The 23,602-nt window shown below is 41.9% G+C and overlaps 1 protein-coding gene and 1 long non-coding RNA gene across 2 annotated transcripts; one reads left to right on the forward strand and one right to left on the reverse strand.

The window, feature by feature from the left end:
* Positions 1 to 1,058: 1,058 nt before the first annotated feature.
* Positions 1,059 to 23,008, reverse strand: LOC110525998 (kelch-like protein 20). Its single transcript, XM_021606569.2, has 8 exons — positions 22,776 to 23,008; positions 17,019 to 17,156; positions 14,149 to 14,332; positions 12,246 to 12,389; positions 11,859 to 11,992; positions 3,514 to 3,725; positions 3,122 to 3,228; positions 1,059 to 2,826 (listed from the first exon to the last, which is right to left on the reverse strand). Exons 2-8 carry the CDS (start codon positions 17,140 to 17,142, stop codon positions 2,748 to 2,750), a joined length of 984 nt encoding a protein of 327 aa, XP_021462244.2. The 5' UTR covers positions 17,143 to 17,156; positions 22,776 to 23,008; the 3' UTR covers positions 1,059 to 2,747.
* LOC118964872 lies at positions 13,781 to 15,311 on the forward strand. The gene is made up of 3 exons (XR_005052112.1): positions 13,781 to 13,856; positions 14,170 to 14,362; positions 14,788 to 15,311. It is a non-coding gene; the product is annotated as an uncharacterized LOC118964872 (long non-coding RNA).
* Positions 23,009 to 23,602: the final 594 nt, after the last annotated feature.

Raw genomic sequence — 23,602 nt, forward strand, 5'->3', positions numbered from 1 at the left:
TTTTTCGAATCTGCAGGACCTAAAACAAAAAATCTGTAAGATAGAAACCAATTTTGAGACATGACATGTAGGCCAAGTATTTTCACATTTTAATATACACTTTTCATATTAATGCGAAATTCCTGTACCCTTTCGAGGATTACCCGCAAAAACAAGGTATCTCTGAAATGTCAACGGAGCACTGAGTTTACCACTGGCTTTTTATTTATGCTACCTGCGAAAACAACTTTGTTTGAAGTCAACATGTCGAGAAAGCTGCACCGCTATGTCAACAGAGCTCAGTGCTTATTATCGGGAGGGGTCCAGCTGCGGCATCATCTCTCAGAGCAGTCACCCCGCGGGGTCTCTATGCTCCCATCTACTGATGTCATCTCTCAGTGCAGTGCATCTTTGCAGTGCAAAAGTGGGGGTTTCGAAAGGAATGGACGTTTCGAAAGGAACCATAAAAGGAGAAGTGGGGGGTTTAGAAAGGTGCAGTGGTGTAAAGTACCTAAGCAAAAAATACGTACTACTTAAGTAGTTTTAATAAGTGTCTGTACTTTACCTTACTATTTATCTTTTTGACATCTTCTACTTTTACTTCACTACATTCCTATAAATGATTATTTACTTTTTACTCCATACATTTTCCCTGACACCCAAAAGTACTAGTTACGCTTTGAATGCTTAGCAGGACAGAAAATTGTCCAATTCACATACTTATCAAGAGAACATCCATGGTCATCCCTAATGTCTCTGATCTGGCGGACTCACTAAACACCAATGTTTTGTTTGTAAATTATGTCTGAGTGTTGGAGTGTGTCCCTGGCTATCTGTAAATAAAAAAAAAACAAGAAAATTGTGCCATCTCGTTTGCTTAATATAAGGAATATTACATTATCGTACTTTTACTTTTGATATATTTTAGCTATTACATTTACTTTTGATACTTAAGTATATTTCAAACCAAATACTTTTAGACTTTGACTCAAGTAGTAGTATTTTACTGGGTGACTCGCTTTTACTTGAGTCATTTTCTATTAAGGTATCTTTACTTTTACTCAAGTATGACAATTGGGTACTTTTTCCACCACTGGAAAATGTGCCATTCAAGATGTCGTTTGGTTTATTGGACATTAGTCATGGTCTGCAGAGATGACAGTAAGGAATTGTCTATTCATGTCTATTCACTCACTGTGAGCTGTGTCTTTGATTGTTACCTACTCTTAGCCATGTATGTAACCTTAAGTTTTTCATAAATGCAAATGCTAGCGAACGTTAGCTACTGTAACTTGTACAAAATGCATTAATTTTACAATGTATTATTTATCATTTAATATTTAAATAATAATAATAATTGAAATATCAAGTCATGGCGGTTCGAGTAGTTATGGAATTCCAGCGCTTCTAGTGTTGACTCCTTTTGAAATTCCCACTTCTCCTTATATGGTTATTTTCGAATTCCCACTTCTCCTTATATGGTTCTTTTCGAAATACCACTTCTCCTTATATGGTTCCTTTTGAAACCCCCATTTCTCCTAATATGGTTTCTTTCTAAACACCCACAGCTTTCGAACCCCCACTCTTTTTCTGATAGATGCACTGCACTGAGAGATTACATATCAGTAGGTGACAGCATCGAGACCCTGAGGGTTGACTGCTCTGAGAGATGACATCTTAGATGGACCCTATTGTTAATATCAGACGCATTAGGTTACAAACTCCGACTTGTTGGATATGCTGTCAATTAAATGTTAGAGAAAGACCCCACTGGACAATTCAGAACATTAAATCATATTTGTCTTGGTAAAATGTATTTTATAACATACTGTAAGGAAGTAAAGTTTCATCACCAAAGCGTGTTTTTACCTGACACCCTATGCTGTGAAAAAGAAGACACTGAGACTGAACTGAATGAATGGTACAACACTTGAGAAAACAGCAACATTACTTCAAATGCTGGATATTTTGTCAATGCTTAGTGGGAACTGCTTGATGATTCCAGCGTTATTACTTTCAAAGCCTCTCAACCACTCAGAACTTTCCCATGCCAACTATTCAGCCATCACTCACTTATCTTCCTTTAAAACTTATTTTTTTTACACAGATATCTTTCTCCCTGAATGCAGTTGACCAAAATAAGCTAGCAGTTTTATTAAGTTTTATTGAAACATTAATTGAAAGTTTTAAGGAAGTTATTCAAAAATCTCCAAATAACCTATCATTTCTGTTCTCAGAGCATTAATAAAACCTCCCAGAAAAACATTCATGGAACCAGAGTAAAACATTCTCTCCCTGCAAACAAAAAAATAAATGTTCCCAGAACAGGCAACATTTTTACTTCTGTTCTCAGAACTTTAGAAAAGCTTTCAGTTTTACCTGTCAGGAAAAGTATGGCTTCATTCCCACGACCAATGTAAAACCAAAAACATACATTCCCACAACTTCCAAGGAACCAAATGTGCTAGCTGGGTAAGGTGTCGTTTGGGACACAGCCATACACATTCTAAATGACTTTTCTCAATCATCCTTCAATGTTCCCATCCTTGCCTTTCCCTTCAGCATACACTCATCAATAAACCATTTCTATTGAAGAAGCACAACACTATTTACAGGAGTCTAACAGTTGTCGTTGCAGAAATTCCATACAGCTTCCCCTGTAATTGTCCTATGTTACATAGTCAAATAAATAAATAATATCATAAATAAATAATATCATAATACATATGATGAATCCATAAGTTATTGTCCATCAACGCCATATCCAGTTACAGGCTGTAACCATGTTTTGTGTTCAACATGGCAACATGGCCTCCTGGATGCTTGGTCTTCATGCTCCCAAAGTGTCTGAAAACAAAGCAGGGAGAAGGACTTATATTATTATCGGAAGAAAATAGCCAAAGAAATATACTCCCAGTCTAACTGCATAAAATATGTATAAGAGTCTCCTCTTTCATTAGAACTTGGCTGATGATCAGCCAGAGCCGCAGAAAGTATGCAAATAGAACAGTCTTAAAAAGCAGCTGCAGTGCACAACTACAGTAGTTGCTGGTCTTTCTCTTCCCACAAAGTAAAGTGTATTCCTTGATCGACTAGATACAACTGATTGTTCCCACTGCACCTATTACGGTACATACTGTACCTCCATGTGTTTGACTCGTGGTTGTATACTTCTATTGTTTTCAGATTGGTAACGCCATCAGAGCCTCCTACAGCCAACAACAACCCGTTGAACACCATCAGGGACACCTGAAAAGGACAGACCGGATAGGAGCACCAGTGAGCCACGAGAGCTAATGTGAAAAGTTGACTCAGCAAGATGATATCATCATAAACAATGAGACAATTTCCCACTTACAGACATCAACATTAACAGTAACCAAATCTGACAAGTGTGTAATTATTGTATCTTAGAAAGGATGTGTGCTAAGAGACAATAATGGGCATCTTGGGAGATCTGGGAACTGTTGATGTGGGAAGTCGTCCAATAACCAAGAGGGTGGCCAAAAAGGGTGTGTGTGACCAATCACTTACGTTGTTCCTCTTGCACCTCATGTGTTTGACGGGGGTCCATCTCAGAGCGTCTGGATCAAACTTCTCTGCCGCGCTGAGTTCCAGGTTGAGGTCATCCCGTCCTCCGGTCACAAACAGACGTCCCAGGTACACACAGCAGCCAGCGTTCTCTCTAGCGGTCAACATGGGGGGGCACACATACCATATCCCGTCCAAGGGATTAAAACGCTCCACTGGGGATCACAGAACACAGACATATACAAGTCATAAACAGATACAGCCCACAAAATACATACAGACCTTAAAAAAGACACAAGGCAGACGTGGTCATGGATGATGTCTTTTAGGGGATAATACAGAGACAGCACCAATGACACTCTCACAACATCACAATTCAATTATTGTTGTTTTCTTCATCTGTTTCTGGTTAGTGGACTAAATCTCACTGAAATAGAATTAAACAGGTTATTGGACTCTTACTGGATTCTTACTGGTTTTCCCGCAGTAACTGTAACCTTTGTTGTCAGATTCTTGCCCAGCTAGCTTATAACGTTCTGAGAACCATATGTTTCTTAGAGCTTGGTGAGAGTGTTGTTGTCCTATGGTTATTTTGCATACAACCTTCCCACAACTTTCTGAGAATGGTGCAGGATAGTTGGTTGGCTTAGGAACATTCTCAGCACATTTAAGGAATTACTTGAACAAAATGTTTCCTAAAAGTTCAAACATTGTTACATTTAATTCAATTTTTATTAATGTTCTAGGAACGTTCTCCAAATGGTTTGACATTGTTAATGTTCTAAAAAAAATTGAGAACATTAAGAAACAACGTTCTTCTGTGGAAATGTTAGTACTTCACTATAACATTTCCTACAGGTTCCATCATGGTTCTATTTAAAGTCATGTTCTCAGATTGTTACGAGAAGCTAAGAAACAACGTTCTTCTGTGGGAATGTCAGTACTTCAACATGTTTCCTACAGGTTTCCTCATCCTTCTATTTAAATGTCAGTACCTCCACAGAACATTCCACACAAGTTGGATGGTGAGTTCTAATAACATGTATATAAAAAATTATAGCATGTTGGATGATATTTTTTCTACAATAAATACATTTTCAATCTTACCTCCAACTAAAAAACTGAAGTAAACAAAGTCCTCGATAAAGGACTACAAAATAAATGGTGGACAAAACATTATGTTAAATATTGGACCCTCTATATACAGTGCTTTTGGAAAGTATTCAGATCCACATTTGGTTTTGTTGAAGCTTTATTCTGAAATAGATTTAAAAAATAATCCCCCTCATCAATCTACACACAATACCGTAACGGCTTTCTTCCTGGGAAGGAGAGGCGGACCAAAACGCAGCATGGTTATAGTTCATGGTTCTTTAATAAGAGACACTTAACATGAACTAACTACAAAACAATAAACGTGAAAACCAAAACAGTCCTAACTGGTGCAGAAAACACAAAGACAGGAAACAACCACCCACAAATCCCAACACAAAACAGGCTACCTAAATATGGTTCCCAATCAGAGACAATGACTAACACCTGCCTCTGATTGAGAACCATATCAGGCCAAACATAGAAATAGACAAACCAGACACAACATAGAATGCCCACCCAGCTCACGTCCTGACCAACACTAAAACAAGGAAAACACACAAGAACTATGGTCAGAACGTGACAAATACCCTGTAATGAAAATGCAAAAACAGGTTTTTAGAAATATTTGCAAATTCATTACAAATAAAAAACTGAAATATCACATTTACATAAATATTCAGACCCTTTACTCAGTACTTTGTTGAAGTGCCTTTGGCAGCGATTACAGCCTCGAGTCATCTTGGGTATGACGCTACAAGCTTGGCACACCTGTATTTGGAGAGTTTCTCCCATACTATTCTGCACATCTTCTCAATCTCTGTCAGGTTGGATGGGGAGTGTCACTGCACAGCTATTTTCAGGTCTCTCCAGAGATGATCGATCAGTTCAAGTCCGGGTTCTGGCTGGGCCTTTCAAGGACATTCAGAAACTTGTCCCGAAGCCACTCCTGCGTTGTTTTGGCTGTGTGCTTAGTGTCGTTGTCCAGTTGGAAGGTGAACCTTCACCCCAGTCTGAGGTCCTGAGCTCTTTGGAGCAGATTTTCCTCAAGGATCTTTCTGTACTTTGCTCCGTTCATCTTTCCCTCAATCCTGACTAGTCTCCCAGTCCCTGCCGCTGAAAAACGTCCCCACAGCATGATGCTGCCACCATCATGCTTCACCTTAGGGATGGTGCCAGGTTTCCTCCAGACATGACGCTTGGCAATCAGGCCAAAGAGTTCAATCTTGGTTTCATCAGACCAGAGAATCTTGTTTCTCATGGTCTGAGAGTCCTTTAGGTGCCTTTTGGCAAACTCCAAGCGGGCTGTCATGTGCCTTTTACTGAGGAGTGGCTTCCGTCTGGCCACTCTACCATGAAGGCCTGATTGGTGGAGTTCTGTAGAGATGATTGTCCTCCTGGAAGGTTCTCCCATCTCCACAGAGGAACTCTGGATCTCTGTCTGAGTGACCATTGGGTTCTGGGTCACCTCCCTGACCAAGGCCCTTCTCCTCCGATTACTCAGTTTGGCTGGGAAGCCAGCTCTAGAAAGCATCTTGGTGGTTCCAAACTTTTTCCATTTAAGAATGATGGAGGCCACTGTGTTCTTGGGGACCTTCAATGCTGCAGAAATGTTTTGGTACCCTTCCCCAGATCTGTGCCATGACATAATCATGTCTTGGAGCTCTACAGACTATTTCCATCGACCTCATGGCCTGGTTTTTGCTCTGACATGCACTGTCAACTGTGGGACCTTATATAGACAAGTGTGTGCCTTTCCAAATCATGTCCAGTCAATTAATTTACCACAGGTGGACTCCAATCAAGTTGTAAAAACATCTCAAGGATGATCAATGGAAACAGGATGCACCTGAGCTCAATTTCAAGTCTCATAGTAAAGGGTCTGAATAGTTATGTACATTATGTTTTTGCTTTGTCATTATGGGGCATTGTGTGTAGATTGATGAGGACATGTTTTTATTTAATCCATTTTAGAATGAGGCTGTAATGTAACAAAATGTGGAAAAAGGGAAGGGGTTTGAATATTATCGGAATGCACTGTAGATGATTGCTTTAATGATTTGGACGGGTTCCGATATGAAATTAAATTAATTTCTTAGCTAAATGAACCCTAGAGTACAATCAATTTTCTTCACAATGGAAAATAACATTAACTCTATACATTTCTTAGATGTACTTGTTTACAGAAAACCTATAGATAAAAATGCCAAATTGAGAGCTGATAGTTATCACTCTCTCCCCCTAAAAAGACGTTTACCAGTAAGCCAACTTCATAGACGGCGTTGTCTGTGACACGGAGGGAGAATATGTTAGACAACCAAATTCTCTCATTGAGCGTTTTCGCTTGAAAAGATACCCCGATATCTGGCAAAAAAAAAGTTAAACGTTTGAACAGAAGCCAGTTTCTTAATGCATCTCAACAGAAACAGAATAAACAGTTTCCTGTAAACTTTATACTGTACTTACTTCCAATGATAGCCGTAATGGCATCAAGTCTATTGCCAATAAACATTGGCACATATTATAATTTCTCCTCTTTCAATTCTGTCTTCCAGAATACACTTTTATTCACCTATAAATGATCAAGAAATCTATCAAACATATTGGTTAAATCAGAGGTATTCAGAGAGAGAAAAGAGGCATTCATAAAATAATGCTTCCCTTGTAGATCTTTTACCACCACAAGGTGGTAATGCTCTAACTTTGTATGCTATCAGACTTCTAGGACCTATGAGGTAAAGTCATGTATAACTTGCACTACTAAAGGAGTTATTTATATGTTACAGGGTTCTTGTGATAAGACTTATATTGGAAAAACTTCCTGCGCCTTGAAAGTACGTCTTGGAGAACATAAATCCACTATTAGATGTCAAGATATCACCTCGCCAGTCGCGAGACTCTCTAGAACTATGGAACAAAAATCATTATTTCAATGAATTGCGTTGGGATTGAAAAAGTTATTTCCATCATGTAGAGGAGGTGACTATGACAACAAGTTACTCAAAAGAGAAGCCATGTGGCTAAATCAATTAAATTCTGTATCTCCACACAGTTTAAACAAATAATTAGATTTCACCTCCTTCCTGTAAACCACAATTAGACTGTTAAACAAGAATAATGTCCATATCAGATTTTGTATGTCATTTATGAGTTGGCCCCACATATGAACAGCTTTGCCTGATATCTTTTGTTGTGGGCTATATCATTAATTGATATGATGTATTTAGGTGAAGGGTAACCTGGGGCGATTAATTTGTGAGTTGCCTTTTGTCCCTGCTCCCATACCCTATAATTCTGTATTTCTTTGTGACAAAGAAGTATACAGGTAGACCAGAAAAGTCACATCCCTGATTGGGAGATAAGTGGCAACCCCGATTAGAAGCACCTGCTGCTCATCTGTTGTTCTTTACAAATTCAGTTTTGAATTAAAATAAATGAAGAAGGCTGTGAAGCTGAAATGTCTGTGTACGCTATCCCCAATGCAGTGAAAATAATAAAAAACAGAATAATGTAGTAAGCTTTACGCAAAATCTTTTTGAGTGCGAACCCATTACACCCCTTTGTCATTTCACACAAGTTCACATGGATGTGATTCTATTTAATGTCTTATTTTTACCACATTCTGGGATCTCAAAAATTGTGACTTAAGCAATGTTCTCAGAGCGTTCAGAGAAAGTTTGGTTATCTTTCATGTCTGTTCTACATAGTAACATCAATTAGCTCTAAATTCCGTTCTCAGAACATGAAGAAAACTTTCCATGAAAACCACAAGAAAACTTTAGTAATGTTCAAATGTTAAGAATGTTATTTAGAATCATATACAGTTGAAATCGGAAGATTACATACACCTAAGCCAGATACATTTAAACTCAAGTGTTTCACAATTCCTGCCATTTAATCCTAGTAAAAATTCTCTGTCTTAGGTCAGTTAGGATCACCACTTTATTTTAAGAATGTGAAATGTTAGAATAATAGTAGAGATAATGATTTATTTCAGCTTTTATTTCTTTCATCACATTCCCAGTGGGTCAGAAGTTTACTTACACTCAATTAGTATTTAGTAGCATTGCCTTTAAATTGTTTAACTTGGGTCAAACATGTCAGGTATCCTTCCACAAGCTTCCCACAATAAGTTGGGGGAAATTTGGCCCATTCCTCCTGACAGAGCTGGTGTAACTGAGTCAGGTTTGTAGGCCTCCTTGCTCGCACACGCTTTTTCAGTTCTGCCCACACATTTTCTATATGATTGAGGTCAGGGCTTTGTGATGGCCACTCCGATACCTTGACTTTGTTGTCCTTAAGCCATTTTGCCACAACTTTGGAAGTATGCTTGGGGTCATTGTCCATTTGGGAGATCCATTTGCGACCAAGCATTAACTTCCTAACTGATGTCTTGAGATGTTGCTTCAACATATCCACGTAATTTTCCTCCCTCATGATGCCATCTATTTTGTGAAGTGCACCAGTCCTCCTGCAGCAAAGCACCCCCACAACATGATGCTGCCACCCCCTTGCTTCACGGTTGGGATGGTGTTCTTTGGCTTGCAAGCCTCCCCCTATTTCCTCCAAACATAACGATGGTCATTATGGCAAAACACTTCTATTTTTATTTCATCAGACCAGATGTCAATTAGCCTATCAGAAACTTCTAAACCCATGATGACGTTTTCTGGAACTTTCCAAGCTGTTTAAAGGCACAGTCAACTTACTGTATGTAAACTTCTGACCCACTGGAATTGTGACACAGTGAAATGTAAGTGAAATCATTTGTCTGTAAACAATTGTTGGAAAAGTTACTTGTGTCATGCACAAGTAGATGTCCTAACCGACTTGCCAAAACTATAGTTTGTTAACAAGACATTTGTGGAGTGGTTGAAAAAATAGTTTTAATGACTCCAAGTGTATGTCAACTTCCGACTTCAACTATACATTCAGATCTCAGCATCAACAAAACCCTTTATCCTCTATCTTGTTAAGTGTGTTCAGGTGTGTTGGCCACGCCCACTAAATGGCTTTGGGAAACCATGGCTAGTGGACTAATTCCAGGGATAGAGAACAGAGGATCATAGGTTTGAATCTCATTGACGCTGTATCGCAATTTAAAAAACTGTTTCAATGAATAACGCCTAAGCAAATGTATTTCCACATGTCCTACTGTATCTGTGCTTGGAATTCAAAACATTTAACCCAAAATAAGCTAGCAGTGTTGTTAATTTTTTAATTGAAACATTCAGTGAAATAACCTTTACATTTCGTTCTTAGTGTAAAAGGTCCAATGCATACGTTTTTATCTCAATATCAAATTATTTCTGGGTAACATTTAAGTACCTTACTGTGATTGTTTTCAATAAAAATTGTCAAAAAGAAACAAAAATAGCTTTTTAGCAAAGAGCAATTTCTCAAACAATAATTTTACTAGGACTGTCTAGGAGTGGTCAGAGTAGCAGTTATTGGCAGAGAGGTTTGTAAACTCTTTTTCTTTTTAGTTCGTTGTAATTTTTACCCCCTTCTTCTCTCCAATTTCGTGATTACGATCTTGTCTCATCACTGAAACTCCCCAACGGGCTCGGGAGAGGCGAAGGACTAGTAATGCGTCCTCCGAAAACTTAACCCGGAAGCCAGCTGCACCAATGTGTCAGAGGACTGTTCCTGACGACCAAAGTCAGCCTGCAGGCGCCCGGCCCGCCACAAGGAGTCGCTAGAGCGTGATGAGCCAAGTAAAGCCCCCCCGGCCAAACCCTCTCCGAACCGGGACAACACTGTGCCAATTGTGCCCGGCCTGTGGGACTCCCGGTCACGGCTGGTTGTGACACAGCTGTACTGTTGCCGCAACACTGCAATACAGTGCTTTTGACCACTGCACCACTTGGGAGGCCTTCTTATTGGTCTATTAACTAATTTACCGCATGGTAATGTCACCAGGCAGGCCAAAAATCCATCCCAACAAACAGGTAGAGATTTCAGGCAATCTTTTCAAACGTCTCTTACACTAAAAGGGCATTATAATAAATGTCACAATTGCACATTATTATTCCAACCTCATAAATGGAAATATATATAAAACACAGGAAAATCATGTTTCTGACTACACTGGGCCTTTAAGAAAATGATTAATAATAACCATAGCAAAACTTTCACAACATTTAGAAAATGTTCTCAGAATGTTATTTAATTACCATCAAATAACCTATAATTATTGTTTTCAGAGCGTTAATAAAACCTCCCAGGAAAACTTTCAGGAAACCAGTGTAAAACATTCTCAGAACCTTCCTGCAACCTAAAAATGAAAGTTCCATAATTTCACTTATGTTTTCAGAACTTTTAAAAAACATTCCATTTTACCAGTCAGGAAACGCATGGCTTAGATCCCACAACCAATGTGAAACAAAAAACATACGTCCCCAAAACTTCCAAGGAACCAAATGTGCTAGCCGTATATGCTCTTTCTAGCAAAACCCCTAGAGTCTGGGTTTTATGAAAGCTGAAATGCTTATGGGAATTTTCACAGACAGAAATTAGCACTGACAAGTGGCAGCACAACATAACCCTCCCATGTGTATTTCTGGCAGACTCAGAGGGTCCAAGTATGTGCTTGTGTGTGTGTGTGTGTGTGTGTGTGTGTGTGTGTGTGTGTGTGTGTGTGTGTGTGTGTGTGTGTGTGTGTGTGTGTGTGTGTGTGTGTGTGTGTGTGTGTGTGTGTGTGTGTGTGTGTGTGTGTGTGTGTGTGTGTGTGTGTGTGTGTGTGTGTGATGGTACCAGATAAAATGTCACGTTGTTATGCATGACCAAAACTCTGCTACATTTTGAAGAGTAGTTCAAAGTAAATTAATTCCTCTGGATAGAATCAAATAGAAACAAACATCTACAACCTTAAAATGTAGAGACCTTAGGACGTATACTGTAAGTAGGACCAGGAGTTTATTCTGACTACACCAAGGCAAACTCTGGACCCTTCCTGTGATGCGTCCAGAGATCAGACGTCGAAAGGCACCTGAAGCACAGACACATGTCAACCACACAGTCTGTCCTAATTAGAGTTCCAAAATTCTGGAAACTTTCCCAAAATTCCCAGGTTTTCTGGTTGATGGATTCGACATTTGTTGCTTCCCTCCTGATTCCAGGAATCTTCCAATCTGGTTTTCTGGAAACACCTGTCATGTAGGAAAAGGTACCAGGCTTTTGCAACCCTAGTCCTAATGTTGTACATTGAGTAGGGTATGCCTATCTGTAATCTTATTGTTTTATTTATACTGTACCTGTGTTCATGGGTACGTCTCCATCGCTGCCTCCAATCACGTACAGCTGACCCTCCATCACAGCAGCAGCTGCCCCACAACGCCGGCTCAGCATCGGAGCCTGCTTCGTCCAGCTGTTCATTTTGGGATTATATCTGGTGGAATATGAACAATATACAAGCATTATGTATCCAGAACAAAAGTAAGATTCATATGAACATTAATTAGATGGAGACACAGAAACTATGTTTAAATACATCGTTCAATTCTCCCTTTCCTCTGTCCGTATTCAGGCAAATCACAGAAAACAGGAAGTACCTAAAGAGTATTTAGACATGGCCCTGGCCTTTGTTATTATTTGTCTGTCTTGCAACCATCATGCAACAACTGATGATAATATGGCCATACCTCTCAACAGTGTTGGTGCAGACCATGCCGTCATACCCTCCAAGGGCGTACAGGTATCCATCCATCTCCACCAGACACACTCCGCTGCGGGGGCTGCTCAGTGGGGTCACGTCGTTACTCCAGATGTTAGTTTGTGGGTCGTACCTGCAGATGTAGGGAAGGGAGAGAGAAGGGGGGGGGGGGGGGTTAGCCTTATGTTTTAGATAAAGCTGGGAAAGACCTATCTGGTGAACAAAGTTAGCTGTTAATAATTAGTTATCAACATCTCGATCAATGTGATACAAAAAGACTGAAACACGCTGTTTAGGGATAGTAAAGAGAAATCCCCAAAACACTAACTTAGGTATGAGGAGCAAAATAAACTGTCAATGATGTGTCATAAATTATAGCTCTTCTGCAGAAGTGTTAGAGTAAACCCTTAGTTGGAAACCAAAATTGTGTTGAGTGACAGAGTGGATTAGTTTGAGCATGCAATCAGTTAATTGTTCGGAAGTAGCACAGATTGACGCCAGAGACACATCTTTTCCCTCCTGCAGGGCTCAAATGGGAAAAAAGTTTAAAAAATGCATGCACTCACAACTGTAAATCCCTCTGGATAAGAGTGTCTGCTAAATCACAAAAAAATATTATTTAAAAAATGATGGGAAACCCAGCATGAGGCGCAATCAAATGATGAGATCCCTGAGAGCCAGATCCCAGGGCTTGAATGCTACTCTTTACTGCTCTCTGCTGCTGTCTGCTTTCTCTGCTCTGCCTTCAAGCAGACATATGGGAGTAACCGCCCAGACCGATAAGAAAAGGTTGAGCTCGGAGGGAACACTGCCCACAAGGGATTGTCTCTAGCTTCTAGGAGGTGGAAGATTGTGAAGCAGAGAGGGGGAGTGCTAGTCTGCAGAATAGTATCCCAATTATCTTCCTTTTCTCCTGAAGTGTGCAGTCATGCACTCCCTCGCCAAGATAACTAAGATGCAGGGCCAGGTGTAGAGAGAGGGGGATTTGAGGAGAAGTCACCCTGGTCTAAGACTAAAAAGATTGTGAAAGCGGGTGATACTGTAGAAATGTAAAAGTGCTGGATGTTTCCAGGAGACATAATGCCATCCCCATCCCCACACCTCACCCCCTTTACCCCACCATGCAGAGGCCTCCCTCCCCAGTGTCAGCACTCAGCGCAGGGCTGCAGGTTGCTGATTATTAAGAGGCTGACAACCTGTCCCCACATCTATCATGGACCCATCAAAATAACAGCCCAATCCTGGGGATTCCTCTCTGACTACCCAGCCACTCAGCCCAAACCTCCAGACCCCCTGGGGGACCATCCCCCTGCTAGATTACCTCTCAATAGTTATCAGTGATCATATCAATGCACTGAAAATACATGTGCAAATAAAAATATATTTTTGGCCAATTTCTAATATTTTGAAATATATATTTACACACACATTTACACATATAAATAAGAGTCAAACCTGTGACATACATTTATATTTATTTGAATAAAGGCATGGAAAAACATTCCTCAACATAGGTAATGTTCTAATTACTGAGCGTGTGCACCTGCTGGATAACTATGTGAGCGCTCTTCAAATCAACAATCTGCGGTGGTGAGTACAGGTCAGCAGATGCTTTTAAACTTTAATAAACGTTATCATTTATTCTTGCATGTGATCTTGTATATTACCAATGTAGGATATGTCTAGCATTAAGAATGTGTGCTTGAAATCATTAGCAACATGAGCAAACATTAGCAAATTGTTTTGGCACAATAATGAAGGAATGACAATGGAGTAGAATGTTCAATGTGACGGGCGCTCTCCACACAAACGGTAGCCTACCTGCTGAAATAGGATATACAAGTAAAGCATTACCAACAGTTCTATGGGCAGCCATCTTAAAACGCCTTTACCTGTCCACATTGCTTTTGTAGGTGATGCCATCAGACCCGCCCACTGTGTAGATCTTCCCATACAGGCCGCACACGGCCACGTTACCACGGTGATTGGTCATGGAGGCCATGTTCTTCCACTCATTCTCCAGGGGGTAGAACTGTTCCACTGGGCAGGAGGGGTCCTCCTGGGTCCAGCCGCCCACTGACAGGAGATACAAGGAGAGATGCATTTGTGAGTGAAACCAGTTGAGGAGTTTGTTACTTTATTGACAGGCCTGTATTTACCTGGTACTATTGAGACTCATAATTAGAATTGTAATGATTTCCTTATGATTGCTCCTCTGTTTCTTTGAGGTTCTTTAACAAGTACTGTCTATCTTTTTGTCTATTTTCAATCCCACTATTATCAGGACTACTCACATGTAAGGCTCACTCACTTACTGCTACCTAACTGTTCAGCCTAGGATATCTAAAGCACGAATAAAAAAATCTTTGCATTCTCAAAAATACTGCAGAGTTTATTTTAGTTCATCATTCACACCCATACGCGACAGTTCCTTATTCAGACAATTAATATGATCCGTCCTCTCCAAAAATACCAGTCCTTAATGCCAGAGAGTAGGGATAATTTATGATGTGTCGCCCTCTCACTTTCAGGCCTGAACACTTAGCGCTTAATGCCCTGGTCCTATCTTCCAGCTCAGCTGCCTGACTACTGTATGACGTGTGACTGTAAAGAAGAGGTACAGAGTGTGTCATTCCTCCATGTCAAGTGAACACATCCAGTGAGGCCCCGCACTAAAAGTACAAAGATAATGCTGTTCAATTTGCAGTGCTTACCCCAAAAAGTATTGCAGACTGAAGTTCAGAAATATGTTGATAGATATGATGCAGTTTGTTCTTCCTTTACATTTATTGAATTCAATATATTTCCGCCAGCCCCCGTGATCATATCCACCAAGTGTCAAACTGAATCTAAAGATGGCTATGACTTTTACTCACATCAACCAATGCCAGACGCAATCTGCATACCCATGGCATTGCAAGAACATATCACATTTTTTACAATGCATCAGAGGTTTAAAGATGTTGTTGCACTGATCAAGCTACCACAATAAATGCATTTTAATCGTATGAAGATTCTTGGTGCCTTGTTATTTTTAATGTCCAATTAAACCTTAAACCAAAGAGCGCCTTTATTCTAATCTACAGGATTTCACATTTATCCAAATTGTCATGACATGCCATAAACACAAACATACTTGCATATAACATTTGGCATCCAACCTTTCCTTTGGAGTTATGCAATGGCATTTTCCTTAATACAGTTGAAGTCGGAAGTTTACATACACTTAGGTTGGAGTCATTAAAACTCGTTTTTCCACCACTCCACACATTTCCTGTTAACAAACTATAGTTTTGGCAAGTCAGTTAGGACATGTACTTTGTGCATGACACAAGTCATTTTTCCAACAGTTGTTTACAGACAGATTATTTCACTTATAATTCACTGTATCATAATTCCAGTGGGTCAGAAGTTACATACACTAAGTTCACTGTGCCTTTAAACAGCTTGGAAAGTTCCATAAAATGATGACATGGCTTTAGAAGCTTCTGATAGGCTAATTGACATAATTTGAGTCAATTGGAGGTGTGTGTACCTGTGGATGTGTTTCAAGGCCTACCTTCAAACTCAGTGCCTCTTTGCTTGACATCATGGGAAAATCAAAAGAAATCAGCCAAGACCTCAGAAAAAAATTGTAGACCTCCACAAGTCTGGTTCATCCTTGGGAGCAATTTCCAAAAGCCTGAAGGTAACACGTTCATCTTTACAAACAAAAGTTTGCAAGTATAAACACTATGGGACCACGCATCGGTCATACTGCTCAGGAAGGAGACGCGTTCCGTCTCCTAGGGATGAATGTACTTTGGTGCAAAAAGTGGAAGTCAGTCCCAGAACAACAGCAAAGGACCTTGTGAAGATGCTGGAGGAAACAGGTACAAAAGTATCTATATCCACAGGGGCTTCTTCCTTCAGCAAGGAAGAAGCCACTGCTCCAAAACGGCCATAAAAAAGCCAGACTTTGCAACTGCACATGGGGACAAAGATCGTACTTTTTGGAGAAATGTCCACTGCTCGGATAAAACCAAAAATAGAACTGTTTGGCCATGAATACCATCGTTATGTTTGGAGGAAAAAGAGGGAGGCTTGCAAGCCGAAGAACACCATCCCAGCCGTGAAGCAAGGGGTGGCAGCATCATGTTGTGGGGGTGCTTTGCTGCAGGAGGGACTGGTGCACGTCACAAAATAGATGGCATCATGAGGAAGGAAAATGATGTGGATATATGGAAGCAACATCTCAAGTCAGGAAGCTAAAGCTTGGTCGCAAAACCTGACTCAGTTACACCAGCTCTGTCAGGATGAATGGGCCAAAATTCACCCAAATTATTGTGGGAAGCTTGTGGAAAGCTACCCGAAACATTTGACCCAAGTTAAACATTTTAAAGGCAATGCTACCAAATACTAATTGAGTGTATGTAAACTTCTGACCCACTGGGAATGTGATGAAAGAAATAAAAGCTGAAATAAATCATTCTCTCTACTATTATTCTGACATTTCACATTCTTAAAATAAACTGGTGATCCTGATGGTGGTGAACTGACTCAAGACAGGGATTTTTTACTAGGATTAAGTATCAGAAATTGTGAAAAACTGAGTTTAAATGTATTTGGCTAAGGTGTATGTAAACTTCCGACTTCAACTGTATGTGGGTAACGTATTTCCCTTAACGTATGGTACCTATAACCTACACTACGGCAGTCTGCAGAGTAACTGTCCACATAAATTGAACATAAGTGAGCACGTCTTTGAGGGGAAGTTACTGACCTATGTACATGATGTCGTTGAACATCTCTTTAGGGGGGAGTTTGGAGTGTTGTCTGTGCAGGGACATGGAGCTCGGGATGCCATGGCAACCACCAACACCCCCTTGTCTGTCTTTGTGAATCATGACCTCCTGTGTGTCTGCACACACACACACACACACACACACACACACACACACACACACACAAGATCAGAATGAAGGTTCATGTAATGGCTAGTAATAATTTACATTTACCATCTTCAAATTACCTGGTATTTACTCATATCAGATTCATTACAGACTTTATAGGCTGTCACCAATAGGGCAAATATGCACACCCTGTACATACCAACATACTGTACTCATCATTCTTGATTTTTATTAAGCATAACATTTCTCAGCTTTCGAAAAAGTTCATCCTGAGAAACAGGAATGTAAGGGATTTCCTCCTCTTCTTCCGAAGAGGAGAGGCGAGAAGGATCAGAGGACCAATATGCGGCATGGTTCTTTTAATAAGAAATAGTACACATGAACAACTGAAGACAAAAACAATAAACGTGGAATGAACGAAACCCAAAACAGTACCGTGTGGTGGAAAAACACAGACACGAAACATACACCCACAAACACACAGTGAAACCCAGGCTACCTAAGTATGATTCTCAATCAGAGACAACTAATGACACCTGCCTCTGATTGAGAACCATACTAGGCCGAAACATAGAAATCCCCAAATCATAGAAAAAAAAACATAGACTGCCCACCCCAACTCAAGCCCTGACCATACTAAATAATGACAAAACAAAGGAAATAAAGGTCAGAACATGACAGTACCCCCCCCCCCCCCCAAAGGTGAGGACTCCGGCCGCAAAACCTTAACCTATAGGGGAGGGTCTGGGTGGGCGTCTGTCCGCGGTGGCGGCTCTGGCGCGGGACGTGGACCCCACTTCACCATCGTCTTAGTCCGCTTCATTGTCCGCCTCCGTGGCTTCCTAACCACGGCAACCCTTCTAAATGACCCCACTGGACAGAGGGGCAGCTCGGGACAGAGGGGCACCTCGGGACAGAGGGGCGGAAGCTCTGGCGCCTCTGGGCTGAGGGACTCTGGCGCCTCTGGGCTGAGGGGCTCTGGCACCTCAGACTCCGGCAGCGCCGGACAGGCAGGAGACTCCGGCAGCGCCGGACAGACAGGAACACCTGTAGGGAGGAGACAGAGAGACAGCCTGGTGCGTGGGGCTGCCACAGGACCCACCAGGCTGGGGAGACCTTCAGGAGGCTTGGTGTTAGGAGGAGGCACCCGAAGGACCGGGCTGTGGGGGAGCACTGGAGCTCTGGTGCGCAGCCTTGGCACCACTTCCCCAGGCTGGATAACTACTCTAGCCCGGGCCCTCCAGAGTGCAGGCACAGGTTGAACCGGGCTGTGGGTAAGCACGGGAGATCTAGTGCCTACTTCGTGCACCTCTCCCTTAGGCTCCACTCCCACATTTGCCCGGCACGAGCGGAGTGCAGGCATAGGACGCACTGCACCCTCCCAGCGCCCCGGAGACACAGCACGCAGAGCCGGCGCAGGATACCCTGGCCCGAAACGGCGTACAGGCGACAAGACACGCTGAGCAGGCACCATACGCCCTGGCTGGATGCCCACACTCGCATGACATTCTCGGGGGGCTGCCCTATAGCGCACCGGGCTATGGGCACGTACTGGCGACACCGTGCGCTTAACCGCATAACACGATGCCTGACCAGTAACGCGCTGCTTATGATAAGCACGAGGAGTGAGCTCAGGTCTGCTACCTGGCTTAGCCCCACACCTCGTGTGCCTCCCCCCAAACATTTTTGGGGGCTGCCTCTCGTACCTGTCGCACTGCCGTGCTGCCTCCTCATATCGCCGCCGCTCAGCTTTCGCTGCCTCCAGCTCTGCTTTGGGGCGGCGATATTCCCCAGCCTGTGCCCAGGGTCCCTCTCCGTTCAATATCTCCTCCCATGTCCAGGAGTCCTGTGATGCTGGCCGCTGTTGTTGCTGCTGCTGCTGTCGTCGCTGTCTTTTACCACGCCGCTTGGTCCTTGGTGGGTGGGTGTTTCTGTATCTGTGTTTTTCCACCACACGGTACTGTTTTGGGTTTCGTTCATTCCACGTTTATTGTTTTTGTATTCAGTTGTTCATGTGTACTATTTCTTATTAAAAGAACCATGGACACTTACCACGCCGCATATTGGTCCTCTGATCCTTCTCGCCTCTCCTCTTCGGAAGAAGAGGAGGAAATCCCTTACAAGGAAAATGTCTCTGTACTGTGGCATTTTCCGCAGCAGACATCACTGCATTTTTCTCATTCACATTGTGCTGTCTCTCTTAAGCAGAAGAAACTCTGATTAGAAAACATCCACATTAATATTCAGAGATCAAATCAAATTGTATTAGTCACATGCGCCGAATACAACAGTTGTAGACCTTATAGTGAAATGCTTACTTACGAGCCCCTAACCAACAATGCAGTTAAAAAAAATACAGATAAAAATAAGAAATAAAAGTAACAAGTAATTAAAGATCAGCAATAAAATAACAATAGCGAGACAATGTACAGGGGGGCACTGGTACAGAGTCAATATGCGGGGGTACCGGTTAGTTAAGGTAATATGTACATGTAGGTGTAGTTATTAAAGTGACTATGCATACACGATAACAACAGAGAATGGGAATGCAAATAGTCTGGGTAGCCATTTGATTAGGTGTTCAGGAGTCTTATGGCTTGAGGGTAGAAGCTGTTTAGAAGCCTCTTGGACCTAGACTTGGCGCTCCGGTATCGCTTCCCGTGTGGTAGCAGAGAGAACATTCTATGATTAGGGTGGTTGGAGTCTGACAATTTTTGGGTCCTTCCTCTGACACCGCCTGGTATAGAGGTCCTGGGTGGCAGGAAGCTTGGCCCCGGTGATGTACTGGGCCGTTCGTACTACACTCTGTAGTGCCGTGGCTAAGCAGTTGTAATACCAGGCAGTGATGCAACCAGTCAGGAGGCTCTCGATGGTGCAGCTGTAGAACCTTTTGAGGATCTGAGGACCCATGCCAAATCTTTTCAGTCTCCTGAGGGGGAATAGGTTTTGTCATGCCCTCTTCATGACTGTCATGGTGTGCTTAGATCATGTTAGTTTGTTGGTGAAGTGGACACCAAGGAACTTGAAGCTCTCAACCTGCTCCACTGAAACCCCGTCGTTGAGAATGGGGGTGTGCTCGGTCCTCTTTTCTTGAAGTCCACAATCATCTCCTTAGTCTTGATCAAGTTGAGGGAGAGGTTGTTGTCCTGGCACTACATGGCCAGGTCTCTGACCTCCTCCTTATTGGCTGTCTCGTCGTTGTCGGTTATCAGGCCTACCACTGTTGTGTCATCGGCAAACTTAATGATGGTATTGGAGTCGTGCCTGGCCGTGCAGTCATGAGTGAACAGGGAGTACAAGAGGGGACTGAACACGCACCATTGAGGGGCACCTGTGTTGAGGATCAGCATGGCAGATGTGTTGTTACCTACCCTTACCACCTGGGCGCGGCCCGTCAGGAAGTCCAGGATCCAATTGCAGAGGGAGGTGTTTAAGACAAAATGAGAAAAAATATTTTACACCATAATTTGCAAATAATTTCATTAAAAATCCTACAATGTGATTTTCTGGATTTTTTTCCTCATTTCGTCTATCATAGTTGAAGTATGATGAAAATTACAGGCCTCTCTTTGTAGGTGTTCCTTTTGTCCAGGTGGGATAGGGCAGTGTGAAGTGCAATAGAGATTGCATCATCTGTGTATCTGTTGGGCCGGTATGCAAATTGGAGTGGTTCTGGGGTTTCTGGGATAATGGTGTTGATGTGAGCCATGACCAGCCTTTCAAAGCACTTCATGGCTACAGACGTGAGTGCTACGGGTCGGTAGTCATTTAGGCAGGTTACCTTAGTGTTCTTGGTCACAGTCAGTACGGTGGTCTGCTTAAAACATGTTGATATTACAGACTCAGACATGGAGAGGTTGAAAATGTCAGTGAAGACACTTGCCAGTTGGTCAGCGCATGCTCGCAGTACACGTCCTAGTAATCCATCTGGCGCTGCGGCCTTGTGAATATTGACTTGTTTAAAGGTCTTACATCGGCTGCGGAGAGTGTGATCACACAGTCTTTCGGAACAGCTGGTGCTCTCATGCATGTTTCAGTGTTATTTGCCTCGAAGCAAGCATAGAAGTAGTTTAGCTCGTCTGGTAGGCTTGTGTCACTGGGCAGCTCTCGGCGGTGCTTCCATTTGTAGTCTGTAATGGTTTGTAAGCTCTGCCACATGCTGAACAGTGACAGTCATTTATTCCTTACACACATAAAAAGTGCTCACATTCACCACACAACTCCAAGAATGACTAGAATTACCCTTGTTTATTGTACACTCCAATGTCACCTCAGCTCTCAGGTCAGGTCTCCAGCAACATTATATTTTCTTTTGACACCTTGACAGCTAGTCAAATCTCTCTTCCACAGTCTTGTCGATCTATAGTTCACTTTAGCTCACTTTCTGCTGCCTGAAGTCTATGTTCTTGCCCAGTCTACTGACTGATATAGTAGATTGCTCAGTTTGCTGCTCCCTAATGTTGAATACTGATAACCCCAAGAGCCAGAGCCTGCCCCCTCTACCCTGAGATACATCGATGTCTGCCCCTTCTACCCTACCCAGCAGCCATGCCAGCCACCAGCTGTGTCATCCTGACTCATACGTCCCAAAAGCCTGCTGAAACCCTAACCCCCGTTAATGCTTCTTTAGAATCCTCATGCTTCTTTAGACACTGTATGAATCTAAATTGACCGGATTCTATTCCAAAGAGCACCGACAGGAATGTCTCTGTTCAGGACTAGTGGTGTCATACATACAGACATAGAGTAAAGAGATGGATTGAAGAAAATATATAGAGAGTGTCTGTGTTGAAGATATACTTTATATTGCTGGACACTACTGAAGACCTTTTGTCCTTTTTGAGATACAGTACAAAGCAGTGGAGTGGTGAAATTCATAGTCACCATATCATCACAGGGGCATAGAGCTGTTATTGTCTGACCTGACCCTATCAGCTCTCGCTCTGAACGTCTCACTCTCCCTGATCCTCCCTTAAAGCTCCAATAGCGACCTGTATGTCCATTTATATTTCTATGGACAGCGCAGAAATACCTAAAGTTGTCTGAATATTTCCTTTAATGTGGGTCTAAAAAAAAAACTGATCAGTATCGCTGTTATTCACCCAGACAGCAGATAGCTTCACCATTGCGGCAACTACCGACCAGAGAGTTACTGTTCAGAGGAGATGGTGAAGTAGCTGGACTACGTGGCTCACTGGGTAAGATCGACATTATGCTTAATCAGCTTTGGAAAAAAATCTGCTGAGCCAGACAGTGACAACATATTGGTGTATAGTTGGCTTCCAACTCATATTTTTTACATTAGGTTCAAATGTTAATTAACCTTTGCAGCAAGTGCATCAGTTAATATGAACTGCCAATACTGGATGAAATATGAATTGTGCATCAGCCAGCCTCAAGGGATTGACTTTTACAACATGCCTTAGACTGTAAAACAGCAGAACCAAGGACTCACCTAGTTTGGGAATTTCAATATTCATGCAGATAAAAAAAAACATAGCATTCACAACGTCTAAACATACATACATGCTCATTTATAGACATACTTTGGGGAGAGTTGGAAGTTTTATCCTCTTGGCAGAAAATGTCTTAATAGAAATTAATGAAATTAACACATAAACACTCACCAGGAAACAACACCTCCGGTATATTGGCCAAGGACTCAACGAGGCCTGTAAAATGAGTCCTATAAGACAGTGCTTGAAAAATCAAGTGTGAAAGTGGTATCTAGTTCCTGTTATTCTCCAGGTGTAAATAGTTGTTTAGCCTCTTGTAGATGTTTCCCAAAGCCCAACGACAGTCCTGAGTCAAAGTCCTGGGAACCATCAATGAGCCCCAAACCCTCGTAAGAGGCTTTTAATGTTGTCACTTATGCAACCCTGGCCCCTGGCAGCACCCAGCTCAAGGCGTAGTCTATCTAAGGATCTAGTCTTTCCATTTACATCGTAAACCGGGCACTATTTTTATTTTTCAGGAGGCCAAAGAGTTCGGTGGAGGACATTAAGTTAATGCTGACACTTAAATGTCATAAGATTTTACAGGTGGAAAAATGCAGATGATAAGGTACTCTCTGCTGAGCTATTAAAATCTTACTCTGGCCAGAAAGAAAGGAACACACCTGTATAGTGCCAGATTTTCCACCCTCTTCAGTGGTTTTCATATGGAAATAAATATTATATATTGAACAGAATGAGGGAAAGTTATGTGTTTAAAACAATCTGAAAAATAGGGATTTAATATAGTTTAATAGAGGAAAAGGGATAGTATACGATAATAAATGTATCTTTATTGTACATGAATGCTTCTGCAGATTATTTATGTATTACTTTATTTGTAAACCCCGAAGGTTGCACAAAAGTCAATAGAGGGTCAATTATTTTACAAAATATAGCTGTGAGGAGCTATGAACGGGATTCACAGGATGACGGAAAGGACACAAGATCAGTTGGATAAC

Source organism: Oncorhynchus mykiss, chromosome 6 (genome assembly GCF_013265735.2).
Source record: "Oncorhynchus mykiss isolate Arlee chromosome 6, USDA_OmykA_1.1, whole genome shotgun sequence".
In the NCBI taxonomy this organism is placed as follows: Eukaryota; Metazoa; Chordata; class Actinopteri; order Salmoniformes; family Salmonidae; genus Oncorhynchus; species Oncorhynchus mykiss.

Bases quoted from the DNA above. Each gene is read 5' to 3' on its own strand.
- LOC110525998 (XM_021606569.2), bottom strand. From the start codon at position 17,142: ATGATTCACAAAGACAGACAAGGGGGTGTTGGTGGTTGCCATGGCATC. The intron at 12,390-14,148 runs GTAAAGGCGTTT...CTACATCTGCAG, and splicing joins TACAAAAGCAATGTGGACAG to GTACGACCCACAAACTAACA. The intron at 11,993-12,245 runs GTATGGCCATAT...ATATTCCACCAG, and splicing joins TGCACCAACACTGTTGAGAG to ATATAATCCCAAAATGAACA.